The sequence below is a fragment of the Macrosteles quadrilineatus genome, unplaced genomic scaffold (assembly GCF_028750875.1).
Source record: "Macrosteles quadrilineatus isolate MER2022 unplaced genomic scaffold, UCM_ALF_1.0 Scaffold_11__1_contigs__length_5352618, whole genome shotgun sequence".
NCBI lineage: Eukaryota > Metazoa > Arthropoda > Insecta > Hemiptera > Cicadellidae > Macrosteles > Macrosteles quadrilineatus.
In genome coordinates, this window is record NW_026542604.1 from 874,642 (window position 1) to 888,656 (window position 14,015).

At 34.8% G+C, this 14,015-nt stretch overlaps 1 protein-coding gene across 3 annotated transcripts in view; it reads right to left on the reverse strand.

The window, feature by feature from the left end:
* Positions 1-10,555, reverse strand: part of LOC129004749 (hippocampus abundant transcript 1 protein-like) — a 30,412-nt gene extending 19,857 nt beyond the window's left edge. For all 3 annotated transcript variants that reach the window (XM_054433360.1, XM_054433359.1, XM_054433361.1), the window contains exons 1-5: positions 10,371-10,555; positions 4,847-4,942; positions 3,069-3,131; positions 1,507-1,634; positions 1,034-1,148 (exon numbers count right to left, since the gene is read on the reverse strand). In XM_054433360.1, coding sequence (XP_054289335.1) covers positions 1,034-1,148; positions 1,507-1,634; positions 3,069-3,131; positions 4,847-4,942; positions 10,371-10,451 — 483 coding nt within the window. In that variant the 5' untranslated portion in view covers positions 10,452-10,555. The remainder of the gene's footprint in view (positions 1-1,033; positions 1,149-1,506; positions 1,635-3,068; positions 3,132-4,846; positions 4,943-10,370) is intronic.
* Between the last annotated feature and the right edge of the window lie 3,460 nt (positions 10,556-14,015).

Consider the following 14,015-nt stretch of genomic DNA (forward strand, 5'->3'; position numbering starts at 1 on the left):
TCCCCTTCCCGACCTTAGTGAGTTCTGAAATACAGCAGCCTGATGCCCATGACTAACGTCCAAGGTCAGTAGAGCGGCCGTCTACGTCTGTGTGGCGGGACGCGGGAAGGGTTGTGGTTGTGACATATTTCTACCTCCCCTTTCACGGGTGTTTTCTATTTTTAGCCAGTAGCCACTGATATTTTTATTTCATTGATGTTTTTATTTCACCCATGAGATATGCAATTTATCGGTCTGACTTACGGTGATTCCAGCTCCAGCATTTGCTATTTATTCTGAGAGTACTTGCAATATAAGTATAATAATAATTTAAAAGTGACTACGAAGCTTAACATCGTAATAGTGGTTTAAGATACAAAAAAGTATAAACCTATCAAGTCAATCAATATTAAATCAAATTGAGAGAAAAACTTTTTTAATGTTCTAAAAGAGGCTCAAAAGAGAACAAAAAAAGTGTTTTTATACCTTAAATTTCAAAAATGTTTCCCCAAACTTTCAAAATTACCCCCTGTCCCCCCCTTTGATCTGCCGGTGGGGGCATGATATGTGAGTCTTGCACACTTGCAATTTTGTTCTCAGGCCGGCCCTGATGCACCAATTATTACCGGACTGCATTTTTATCTAATTTGTTTATTTTTTTAAAGTGTCCCAAACTTTGTTCCGCAGTAGGCTACATATTTAAGGCTATGCATGTAACTGTGAAGAATTCACTCCAAATTATCCAAATCTATTTGTTCAGATAAAAATGCAAAAAATATATTATACTACCAAAATCACTTCCTTCAAAGCTATTTCTTCAGCTGTATTTAAAAGTTCACAAAATTAAAAGACAAAATAAAACTGATTCATTCACAACTTTTTCTAGCAAACATAAAAATTGTATGTATGTTTACAAGTCAATACCTTTATTTAATGAACATCATATATTATTTTGTTTCAACAAAACATATTTTATGATTAAGTTCTTATTCTGTCCAATAGAGGCTGAAGTATGATGTAGGCCTAGTTTCATACTTAAACCAATTACACTTACCAGTCCATAGGCTAAGCTTCGTTCGTGTTCTTCCGTAACATCAGCAACGTACGCAAACACAACAGAAAATGTGACAGCAAAAACACCAGAGATGCTGATCATGGCAAAGAACCACCTGGAAAATATTTGAAATCAAGATGAGATGATGTTTTTGTTACAAAACAGACAAACTACAGACAACCCATGAGTATACAACTCTGCTATAAAATTCTTTATAAATTTGATTTAGTCTCACAAACCTATCTAAAGTAATACATATTTTTTAAGTAAGAAAAACTTGGGTATCATACTCTATTTGAAATTCACTACATGTAGTAAAGGCTTGGCAAAACAAATCACAGTAATGGCAGTTAAGGAGTAAATTTAAGTCGTTCAGACTATTTTTACTCTCTACTGTATGAAATATGTACATGTGCAACTTATTTTAAGGATGATACAAGAAACCTATGCTGTGTACACAAAAGATGGCTTACCAAGTGTTAATAGTCATAAGAGGTATAGGTGCACAGGTGAAGAAGACGGTGATGAGTAGAAAAAACTTGCGACCCCAGACATCTGAGAGGGCCCCAATCAGAGGAGCGCTCAGGAATGATAATAGTCCCTACAAGACATTTATAAGAATAACAAAGAGACAGACAGCTTAAAAATTGCCAGTGAAAAAAAAAAATACTAAACATATTCTGCAGATTTTAATACAAACACACAAGTACTTGATATTAATTGTAGGCCTATCTATGTTCACAGAAGTGGTTTTGTGCGTAGCCAAAATACAGTGTTTTTCTTTTTTGTTTTTTTTTTTTTAGGTTAGTAGCTTCCTTTAACTTGCAGTTGCCCATTCACACATGCATCCACACATTGGGCCTGTGCGTAGATAGTACTCAGTAAAGCAAGGAGTGAGCAGATAAAGTTCAAGAATGAGCTGTACCATGGCATCTTCTAATACAGGGCTGCGGCGAGACAAAAGTGGTAACACCGATGTCCCGACACACCGAAACAGCTGTTATACTAATCTATATATAAAAGGAAGTGTGTGTGGGTAGGTACCGCGTTTTCTCCATGACCACTCACTCATGTTGTAGTAGCATAGACTATTGAAGCTCGTTTTCGTGTCTAATTCATATCCGGTGACGAAATTTTGGTTTCTATTATTTTAGAGTTAATTTCATGATTTGTGCTTTACTGTTTGGTTATATAACTAGAGTACGAGTTATTGTTTATGATTAGATTGTATAATTTGGTTAAACGAGGTTTAAAATGAGTGAAATAACAAGAAACAAATTGTTAACAAAACACAAAACCTAAAGTGCACTGGACAGAACTAAGGATAAAATTAGCTTCAGTTGTTCCATAAGGATGAGAAACCTACTAAGAGAATATGTTTTAACTATGGTAGTAGTAAACTGCCACTGGGATGCACTCCAAAGTAAGACGATTTCCACTTTGATAATTAACTTGGGCTCTGCCCCACAGGCTTTCAAAGATCCGAGGTGAGGATTTTCAAATTTAAAATTGATTGGATTTCATGGTTGGTAACCATGACAACACTCACAATGTTTGAAGAGTATAGGCAATGTTTATGTTTGCACTTTTCTTATTACCATGTGGCAATATGTATGACGCTGTGACGTTGCCACACACCAACGCTATGGCCTTGTATTAGAAGAGGCTATGGTTGTAATGATAAATTTTAATGGTTAGACGAGGTTGCACAACTTATTCATTGTTGCTAAGGATTCGTAGTCTGTAATGGTACCAACTGAGCCACAGAATCAACTAAAATATATATATATGTAATTTAACTCTACAACCTGGTCCAAAGGCAAGGGCACAAAGTTTTTCTTCCATCAGTGCTGAAAGGCTGGACAGAACAAACCCATGTCGGAGACTTACAAAATGTCAGAAGACCTCTTACTTTTCATTAAACCACCGACTAAAAAAATACTTAAAAGTGACACTTAATCTAAATCAGTGTCTACGTTTATATACCATAAATGTCTAAGATATTAAACTCAGACTTAAATATTAGGCTACTTACTTTGATTCCCATTATGAGTCCGTTCATCAGGAATGTATGGTCAGGAAATGTGTCATTGAGGGTCTGAAAAAAGTCAATTAACAACTTAATATGTTTGAAGGCTCAAAATAAAATTGGCTGTTGTGTATCACAACTCTTGAGATAATTTACCGAGTAAATGTTTAAAAGGGAAGACAACTCAGTATTCATGGTAAGCCACTGCCATATGCAAGAATGAATTTGTGTAATAGCCTCTCTTTAAAACTTTCAACTTGAATATTTGTTAAAAGTATCATGATTATGATAAGAAAAGTTGTTAGGTTAAATTTACGGTAAAATCTGTGGCGGAACTTTGACATCCGAACTTGAAGTCATCCTTATGCACTAAAAGCTGTTTTAAATTTGTTTTTAAAACTTAAAGGAAACAGGTGCTCTAATGCAGTAGTAGTACTAGTGACAATCGGCGCATGTAATTACCATCAAACTAAACAAACAATGACAACTGGCGTCACCGAGCGTCTGATTTGCTCAAGAACAGTCTTAACTAAAACCACCTCCAGTTTTACAATCAAGATGGTATTGCTCTTGTATTTTGGTTGTTACATGTGCACTGGCTTTTGGAAAGGGAAGTTGAAATCCCATCTATATGGACCAGACGCAGCCGCAGCCATTAATTTAGTCAAATAGAACATGTTTGAATAAGCTTCTTACGGTGTGCTACTATCAAAACTATTTTCTCTCTTAGGTTATTGTCATTATGACAGTTGATGTGAAATAAAAGAAGCTGAATTTTACAATAAGTTTCAGTTTAGCTTGGTTATGAGTGGATATGTAAAAAAAACATTATTATTATTAGTAATCAATCGGCAAAACCCAAATAACAAATTTTAAAATCCATTTTAATGAATAATCTTTACAACCTTCAACCATTCAAAACATACGTCAGTACATACACATATTATTAAATTTATATTTTACCAGACAAAAAAGTTACGACATTTGAATTTAGTCTAACATATTTGTGTAACCTTTGCGATCACAGGTCATTCATTTTATAATTTCATGTAGGAAATTAACGTAAATTATTGACAAACTGTTTAAAAATAATATCTCTGGTGGACACAATCTTTTTAAATATTAGTTAGGCCTACTTCAACAAAAGGGCTCAAAAGAACCACTAGATTAACTAAATAAAGCACCCAATGGATTTTCTACAGTAGGCCTATGACTAAAGTGTTTAGTGAATAGAGAAGACAAAGGAATGTTTGTCAAGTCTGTTGAAAATGACTTTGTGCAGGTGGTACTCTACACTGATCATATCAACTGTTCAAATTTGACAAATGAAAAGATTAAAAATATAGGCCTTCAGGTCTGCCTGACTTGATGGTGGTTCTAGGTGCTATAAATTTACTTTTTAAATCAGTATTACGGGATGGCCTTATTGTGTTTGACAAAAATGTTTGATGAAAATGTTTATTGAACGTGTGTATTACAACTTTCCTTTGAAAATTATATTAACATATAAGGTTTGTTCATTACAGTTACCCTATACAGATTTTCAGCAATTAAAATAGTATTTCAACTGAAAGATAACTAAAAATAATATAAAACCCCCTGTAAGTAACTATACATACTTCAGGCCAAAATTCAACTCATCACTATTAAAACCATCAATTTCTATCCCTTGCAATAAAAGCAACAAAACTGTGTTGTGGCAAATAACATCTAGACAGTAGTCCCATTCCCATGTTGTAATAATAATAAAAATGTTTATGTGGTACTCTGTAGATGTGACTTACGGAAATAATGGGCATTGTCAAGAGGCCCCAGGCGAAGAACTCCAGGAAAATAACCACCAAAGCATGATACACACTTGGTTCTCCAATCCCAGAGCTCTAGAATTAAAGGAATGTAAAATCATTATTTATTGACGATACAGGATATACAATCTAAGGACAAACCTATTCATCATCGGAAGAAATTTACTTATTTCAACCGTTGAAAGTTTTGGTTTTATGAGGGTTAAGTTTAGAAAACTCCCATTGCGACACAAATCTAAGCTGATTCTCTAACTTAACCCTATCACTTTACTTCCTTGGCTACTACTAACTGATCCCCACCACCATGCAGCATTCAGTATCATAGAAGTAGCCGTAAACGATCACAGAGAAAATACAATCATAGCTTCTGAATTAATATCTCCAACAAGCTCGAGATGCAGCTAAGCAAGCTAGTCCAAATCTGAAAAGTTTTGAGTAATTTGTTTACCTTTAATTTTATCATGTCATCAACAAATATACAGGGTTACTTAACCTTAGACTAACCAACACAACAGACTTCTCATCCCATTGTAAAATTTGAAGTTGGTTTTTCGTATCTAGTTCATGTTTGTGACACTGATTGTAGTGTCAGCTCTTCCCCTTTTCAGCTCTTCCCCTTGTTTTTATCATTAGCAAATAGCAATAAATAATCTTATGAAACATAATTCTGTACTACTTATGACAGACAAATGAGGACATTTAAATAGGCCTATGATAAAAAATTAACTTCAAACAAGAAGTTTTATTAGCACAGTTATAAAAATGCACAGATTTGTAAAAGCTTTATATATACGTGTCCGTGAACACGATAACTTAAGTAATTTTTATCCGATTTTGATGATATTTGGTTTGAAGGTATAAGGCAGGATAAACTTGAATGAGTTTGCGAACCATCATGATCGGACTATGGGAACGGTTTTTCTAATTTTTGACCAGCTCAAAATAGGTTTTTCTAATTTTTGACCCTCAAAACATAAAATTTCCCAATTTCTCTCTAGACTTTCTTAAAGAGCTTAAAAAAAACTAATAATTCAGTATATCAAAGTGTTTTTATACGGTTATTGGTTACGGAGAAAACTCAAAAAATTGTAAATTTAAAATTCCCATGTTATTCTTATGGAGAATAGGCCTATTATAAAATATTGTAGTTTGCTTGTTTATGGATATATTTTGATCAAACTTGGCAAATTTATTGATTTTATACTAAGCTATAATTATTTTACTAAAAACACACTTTATTGAAAGAAATTTCAGGCAAATGGAAATTCGCTTAGACAGCAGGATTGCTGTGGCGGGGGTATTTGATATAATGATATTGAATTTTTCAAGCCCATATACCGATATTAACGAATTGAAACATCAGCTGAAAACTACGATAAATAAATATTGTTTAATATCAACAAACATAATTAACAAAATATATATAATATTGAAATGAAATTGTTCTAAAGTAACCTTATCTAACTAAACTTACTGTATAACATTTCAAAATTCCGTTTGATATTCCCCTTATGCCTTTTCTGTTATTGAACAGACTTTAGGGTAACTGAACTTATACTAGGCCTACTTACCTATGTTATACTGAATTTTTTTATCTTTTCCACCAAAATTAGGCTTGTTCAATATCAAACGATTACAAAATATATATATTGAAATGAAATTCTAAAGTACCGGTACCGTAACCTAACTTAATCTAACTTAACTAGGCCTAACTAAACTTGCTGTAACATTTCAAAATTCCGTTTTATATTCCCCATATGCCTTTTCTGTTATTAAACAGAATTTTTGGCAACTTATACTACTGTAACCTACTTATAGTATATTGAATTTTTTCTACCTTATCTCCCAAAAGGTACAATGTTCAGGTCATTGTCTCTAACCTGCCTGTTTTGCAGACGGACCCTCTGGCCTCGATTAAAGACATACAACCAGCACTCACACTAACAACTTGGAAACAGGTGAGTACTCATGATATCATATCAATACAACAATTCTAGAAGCCAAGATATTTACGGAGTGTCCTTCATGGCCCTAAAGGCTCTTATTGATTCTTTAGTTGTACCCCTCACTAGGTTAGTGAATCTGTCTCATAAGGTTCATTCCACATTTTTTGAAAACGGCTAGAACCGTACCCGTCCATAAGAAGGGAGATGTTTCCACTTTGTCTAATTTTAGGCCTTTCCATTCTACCTGTGTTTTCAAAGATACAGTAGAACTCCGATTATCCGAATCAATTGGGACCAGACCCCATTCGGATAATCAAAAATTCGGATAATCGGAGTTTTACAGGAATTCCGGGAATTCCCAAGAAAAATCCTCATTTCCTGTACTAAATGAATTTTTAATTAATAATAAATGAAATCAGAACATTTTTACAGTACACAAGTGTTCTAAACTTTTTCTTAATAAAAATTCTTTGATATTTTCCAAACCTTATTATTACTGTAGCTTTACATTATTAAAATTGTTGAAATAAGCGATTCGGATAATCGGCGATTCGGTTAATTGGAGTTCGGATAATTGGAGTTCTACTGTACTCGAAACCATAATGAAGAACCAACTCATGTCGATTTTTGAGGACAATAGCCTGTTTATAGATGCTCAACATGGATTCAGAAAAGGCCGCTCTACCACCACCGCCCTGCTGAGCCTAGTCAACACCATCTCTGAAGCATTTAAGAGCAAAATGAGTCTGTGCAGCTCAGCCTCTGCAACTTAAGCAAGGCTTTTGATGTAGTACCTAACGATATCCTCCTGCTAAAACTAGGCAAGTATGGCGTTGGCGGTGTTGTTCTCAAGAGCCTCTCAAACTGTCTGAGGGACCGTAAGCAAGTTGTGACTCTGCGAGGAGCCCTTTCCAGCATAGGCCATCTCTCACACGGTGTGCCACAAGGATCTGTCCTAGGCCCTCTCCTCTTTACTATAATGATTAACAACCTTCATCTGAATGGGAGAACATTATTATTTGCAGACGATACAAGGCTGCTGACCAGAGGTGTCAATATTCACCAACTGCCAACAGAGGCTGAAGACCTACTCGAGAGAGCCAAGGATTGGTTTGTTGTAAACCGCTTGAAAATTAATTATGACAAAACCCCGTCAGTGTTACATTAGGTTACATTAGGAAATTCTACTCTAAATTAATTTTGTGTTACTGTGTCTTAAGTTTGTACATATTAACTTTTAAATTATGTTTTTATTTAATATATAATAATTTTTAAGAAATAGTCACCCAGTATATTGTAATACATGTTTTAATTAGACAAGTAATAATTATTGTATAGATCCACAATGTAACAGATAGGTATTGTTTATAGCAGATTTAGAACTCTTTTTCCGCACACGGTCTTTTAAATTCTGAAATAGTTATTTGAATATGCTGTCATCCTACATAGCTTTAAATAGAAAATAGTATTAGCTTTAAAGCCTGACACTTGTTTAGACTAATTTGAAGAGATCTATTGCAAACAATGTATTCACTTAATGGTCAATAAATTTCTTATTCTTATTCTTCTTATTCTTATGCATATGCAGAAAAATATATTTCTTTATAATTTATATCTGTGTATTGTATTGTCTAATTCTGGAAATAAACGATTTGACTTTGACTTTGACCCTGGTCTGTACGCTGAAGCGGAGAGTAGAGGAAGATGGCACTGTAAAGCTTCTGGGATTCACATTAGATACCAGGTTAAGTTGGAGCGAACACATCGCGTGGATATGTGTCAAGTTATCTTGTTTACTCCATCTTCTAAGAAAACTTACGCCCGAAATTCCTTAATCATCTCTTCTATCTGTGTACTACGCCTTATTTCACAGTCATGTGACTTATGGGCTGGTACTGTGGGGGCACTCCTCTGCAGCTGAGGATGTACTGCTTTTACAAAAAATGGCCTTGAGGATTATCACATCTGCTGGGTATTTGGACCATTGCCGGCCAATCTTCAAGGAACTAGGGGTGCTCACAGTAGGCCTATAGTAAGTAGGCCTATGTTCTTGATATCCTGATCCTACTATAGAAGAATAACTTAAGGGTTTACAGTAAGAGAGAGGAGGTGCACGAGTAGGGTACTTTGTACTAGGAAGGCCCAAAATATCGACTTCCCCCGCTGCCGTCTCAGTCGCACCTCGAGTTGCTATCCTTGTTCAGCGATTAAAATCTAAACTTAAAAAAGGGATACTTGTAAATAGACCGCTCTACTCCCTTAAAGAACTTGAGGATGAGCCCCTCGCAAGATAGTGTATGTTCGCCATGCCATCCAATTGACGGCCAAGTTCTTTTTTTATAGCAGCCTAATTTATGGTTTTGTAAATATTGTACAATATAGTTTTATTATAACTTATTATAAATTATGACGTAATCCATCAGACTAGATCTGTCAAAGATGCAGTATTCAAGTATGCAAGTAAGTACCTAAGTTAAGTAAAATCAGGCTTTTTTAAGCACTTTTTACCTTAGGCACTTTTGGGGGAAACGACGATTTTACCCTGAAAATCGCGTTTGAACATCGCCAAAAACAATTGAAATCAATGATTTTAAAGGTTTGAAAATTTTCTAATGAAGGTAGCCTAAATTAATTCTGTTCATAGAATAAAATTATAAATGCCAAAAATTCTAACAAAAGATGGACAGTTAAGAAGACATGGCATTCAAAGCAAAATATTTTAGAAAAAGTTTAAGTAGGTGGGATTCGAACCAGGAACTTGTTGCATATCAGCCGAACACTCTATCCACTACACCACAAACACCGATGGCTGTAATTCATATGATTGTGGTAATGGCGTTCCGGGCCCCCACAACCAAGTGACGTCACTGCCGGACGCCTATTCTATGTCCAGTTACCGGACGTGTATCCTCTGTGAATTATTTTAACCTACATAGGCCTGTAAGCTACCCAATTTATAAAAAATCTATGAGGTTGGCTGCCCGATTTAACTTAAAACTGTATGAAAGAAATACAGTATGCTAGCTTAGTCTAGGCCGACTCAGGAAACAATTAATTAGCCTAAGTAGGCTAAGTTAAGTAGAAACACAATAAAAATTGGCTGCACTTTACTTTAGGTCCTACACTCATTCGAATGAAACAATCGAATAGTAGATATTTTCATTCGGTTGTTTGTGTAGGACCTAAAGTAAAGTGCAGCCTAAAAAGTCTTTATAGAACAAAGCATTGTAAAACTAGCCTAACAGGTAGGCTTAGGCCTACCTAAAAACCATGGATAACGAATTTCAAGGTAACTTAATCTGAAATGTATGGAATAAAAGGATGATAATACTGAAATTTGTTTTCTAGTAACTAACTTAAGCTTCTGCTCGCAATTAAAACATTTGGAATGTTGTGAAACTGTTAGGTCTAAGCTATTACTTTAAATTGATAAAAGATTGATCATAAAAGAGGTTACAATTCTTTTTATGCATATATTTCGGCATGCTTATTTCAAGGTTGACAGATTAGCAGATTAGGCCTGCTACGGTGAAATAGTAAATGAATCAGGAACATACCGTCATAACACTGTCTTTTAAAATTGGTTTCCTGCTTCTTATGATCATCCCGACGACCTTCTTAGGTGTCTTCGAAGGCATATTTAATTGACTTAACAGCTCAATGTCAGTATACAATAAAAAATAAAATAATATCCCATAGTTTAAGAATTTTCAATCGCATTAGCATTTTACACCACTTCGTAGGCAAGTAGCAGACATACATAGACGCTTTTTACATTCAGTCAGATTCAGACAGAAGACGGCGATACAGGTGACAATAGAGAATGAAAAAAATAACAATCGATTGGATAAGTCAAAGCCTGTAGAATTTTATTTCATAAACCTGTAAAATCCTTTAAGCTACATACAATAGACAGTATATGTAGCTCACTTAACATAAACTAAGTGGCGTTTGAAGACGCGTCCACAAAATTGAGCGGAGTCATTACATAATATTGACAATGACCCTCACCATCAAGATTCATAATTATTTTTATCTACAGTATCAAATACTGTAGAGAACAATTTGTGAAGGGATACAAATTAAGGGCGATCAAAAGAGCTGCATACTATATCTCAGTGAAAAGAAGCAATTTTTTAACACAGAGATGTGATTATAAATAGCTTTTGGAAACCTGCATTTACATTTTAAGCCTCTGGGACGGTGACGGTGGTACAGTATTTACTTTTTTCTCAAAAATGGCGGAACAGTTTCAGCTAGTGATTACATTCAACTGAAACAGTTACGGCTTATACCATTTTGGTTACTAATAACTGCCTGGCGGTTAAACTTTATGTGATGATAAGTATACGAATGAAAACACGAAAGATATAACATCTCTTATATCCCAATACCTCCAGAAAAGAAAACCAAAACAATGAGAGTAATATATTTTTTCCTACAGTCACCCGACAAAGTTGGCTTCCTTGTACTGTTTATAGTACAGAAAGCTGCTAATTACTGCATATTTATACTTTGCCGTACGGTTTATGCTTTGTCGTACGGTTTATACTTTGCCGCACATCAGGATTCCAACGAAACAACACAAAACAGCGTGGTTCTATTATGCACGTAATCCGTATACGCTTGGAAATAGGTTGGCAACACTTAAAGATAATAATACTATGAGCAGCTGATTCACTATTATAACTAGGATTTAACCTGTCATTTCGTGTTTATAGTTTCAGTATTTTATAATTTCTGAACTTTCTGGACTTTTCTTTTAAACGTTTTTAAAACATTCCTACGATCTTAATAAACAAGAAAATACCTTTAAAGCATTTTTTTAGGCGCGGAAACCACTTCGAATTACAAAAACATACGAAACTATATTCTCAAAACGCGGAGCACATTTCTTACCGAGGAAAAATCGCGGAGTGATACGGACCGCGGGTACTACTTTCTCTAGGGCACCATTTGTGTTGCCAGCTGAACCTAAATCGTATTGTATAGTGTTTGAAAGACTAATTATTTATATGCTTTATAGTGACTGTAGGAAAAATATAATGTGTAACACGAGTGAAAAAGGCCTTTGCTGCACTCGAGATCATTCCACACTCGCCTGCGGCTCGTGCGTAAACATTGCTCTCGTGTGCAGCAAAGTGCCACTTTCACCACTAGTTACACAAATAACTATTTCCTGACAAAGTGGCCTTCCTTGTACTGGTTATAGCACAGACCACCCTTTTACTTTTGCCACACAGTTTTTTTCCTTTTTCTGACACACACTATTATTCCAACCAAACAACACAAAACAGCGTGCTTTTATTAGGCACAGAATACGCGTAAGCTTCTTTCCTTAACAGAGCTTTAAAGAAAGACAATTTTTAATTTCTTCTAAAAGGTGGTCATGTTTCATTGACTCCCTAGTGCGAATTATATGAGGCACCGATGCATGTATAGAAATACTATACTGCTCTAAGACGATTTAATTTTTAAATGATACACACAAACGTTCATTTAGTTGAAAACGGGTCTGACTTAGGGGAGGTACAAATGAGGCATTTAGTTCAAAATTCCTCCGTGAACAGCGCTGTAGTAGAGAGCACTTTGGCAATGAAGGTTTACTAATCTCAAAAATAGTTCTGTTCATAAAATAAAATTATATATGCCTCAAATTCAATTTTACTATTTTTTAATTATAAAATTAAACTATCATAACCTAACCGAACTAACCAAACTTGCTGATAAAGAAATAATATAACAACAGTTTAGTAATCGGAAAAATAATTCTGTTTATTAAATAAAACTAGAAATTGCTCAAATTAAAATTGTATAATGACTTAATAATAAAATTAAACTGTAATAACCAAACCAAACCAACAAAACTTGCTGATAATAAAAAAATCTTCGGCAAAAAGTTAATGCTACCAGCGGGATTCGAACCCGGGACATATAGTATATCAGCCCTGCACGCTAACCGTTAGACCACCGTCGAGGCCGTTGGCTAACGAAAGTTTTGTTACGGTAATGGCGTTCCCTCAGCTAATAAGAAGCCCTCAGCTGTCATCGTAGCCTCTTCTATACCTCCCCTGAGTAAATACCGTTGAAAACCCTTACATATGAAGTCAATAGGTAAAAAATAATCGCACAACATAGGATACTGCTACTGTTAATAAAAAAAAATCAGTTTATATATTGATCTCATATCAAATTGATATATTATGTTTTACCCTAATTGAAGTTTTGTCAAGAAGGTTTAGCTGCAGCAAACATGTAAATTTCATAGAAGCAATAAAAAATAATGGAAACCTTCAAACTGTATTACCTTTTCCCTTTTGTTATAAAGCCAAATTTCATCAATGCAAGGCCCTTCTGCAAATTGGATGATTTTATTTTTTAATTTCCTGCTGTTAATGTTCAATTTTAAAATATGTATATGTAATATAGCCAAGACTTAGTTGTTATGGTTTTTTACATTTTAAATTATTTTCTTGTCCCTCTGTTCTTTTTTTTACTAATCTATATAAAATCCAATGTATGTTTGTTTGTTTGTTTGTCCTTTATGGACTCCGAAACCACTTAACAGATTGTAATGAAACTTTCAGGCATTATTAAGCATTATTCAAGGATGGTTTGTGTGAAGTTCGGTGCAGATCCGTCAAAAGGGCTCCGCCCCAGCAGTGGCTCTGGAGTTTCCCATGTTAACCTTATGAGTACTCATATTTAAATGGAATTAATGAATCTTAACAGCTGGTTCAACTAAACAATTAGATTATGTGATGTTCAATAGCATTAAAAGGTTAATATGTTTACCAACAGGGTGCAGCACTATTATTTTTTTAAATTTATGACAACAGCTAATTTGCAACCAAAAGGTGAGTGAGCGTAGCGAACGAACTTCAACCTGGAGGAAAGTTAGCGTAGCGAACGAGCTTCAACCTAAAGATGAATGAGCGTATCGAACGAACTTCAACCAGGACGTGATTGAGCCATGTGAACGAGCTCATCTTGAAAATGAACGAGCATTTGACATAAAACCACATTAGGACAGGACGACGTCTCTCGGGCCAGCTAGTTTATTATAAAACTATTTATAAACTACATATGTATTGTATACACAGTGTGCCTGTTTTCATAATTGCTCTTGTCTTTGCATGTTTTAAAACCTACAGTACTTTATTTTTAAGATGACTGTAATACTTTTCATGTATTACACTGCA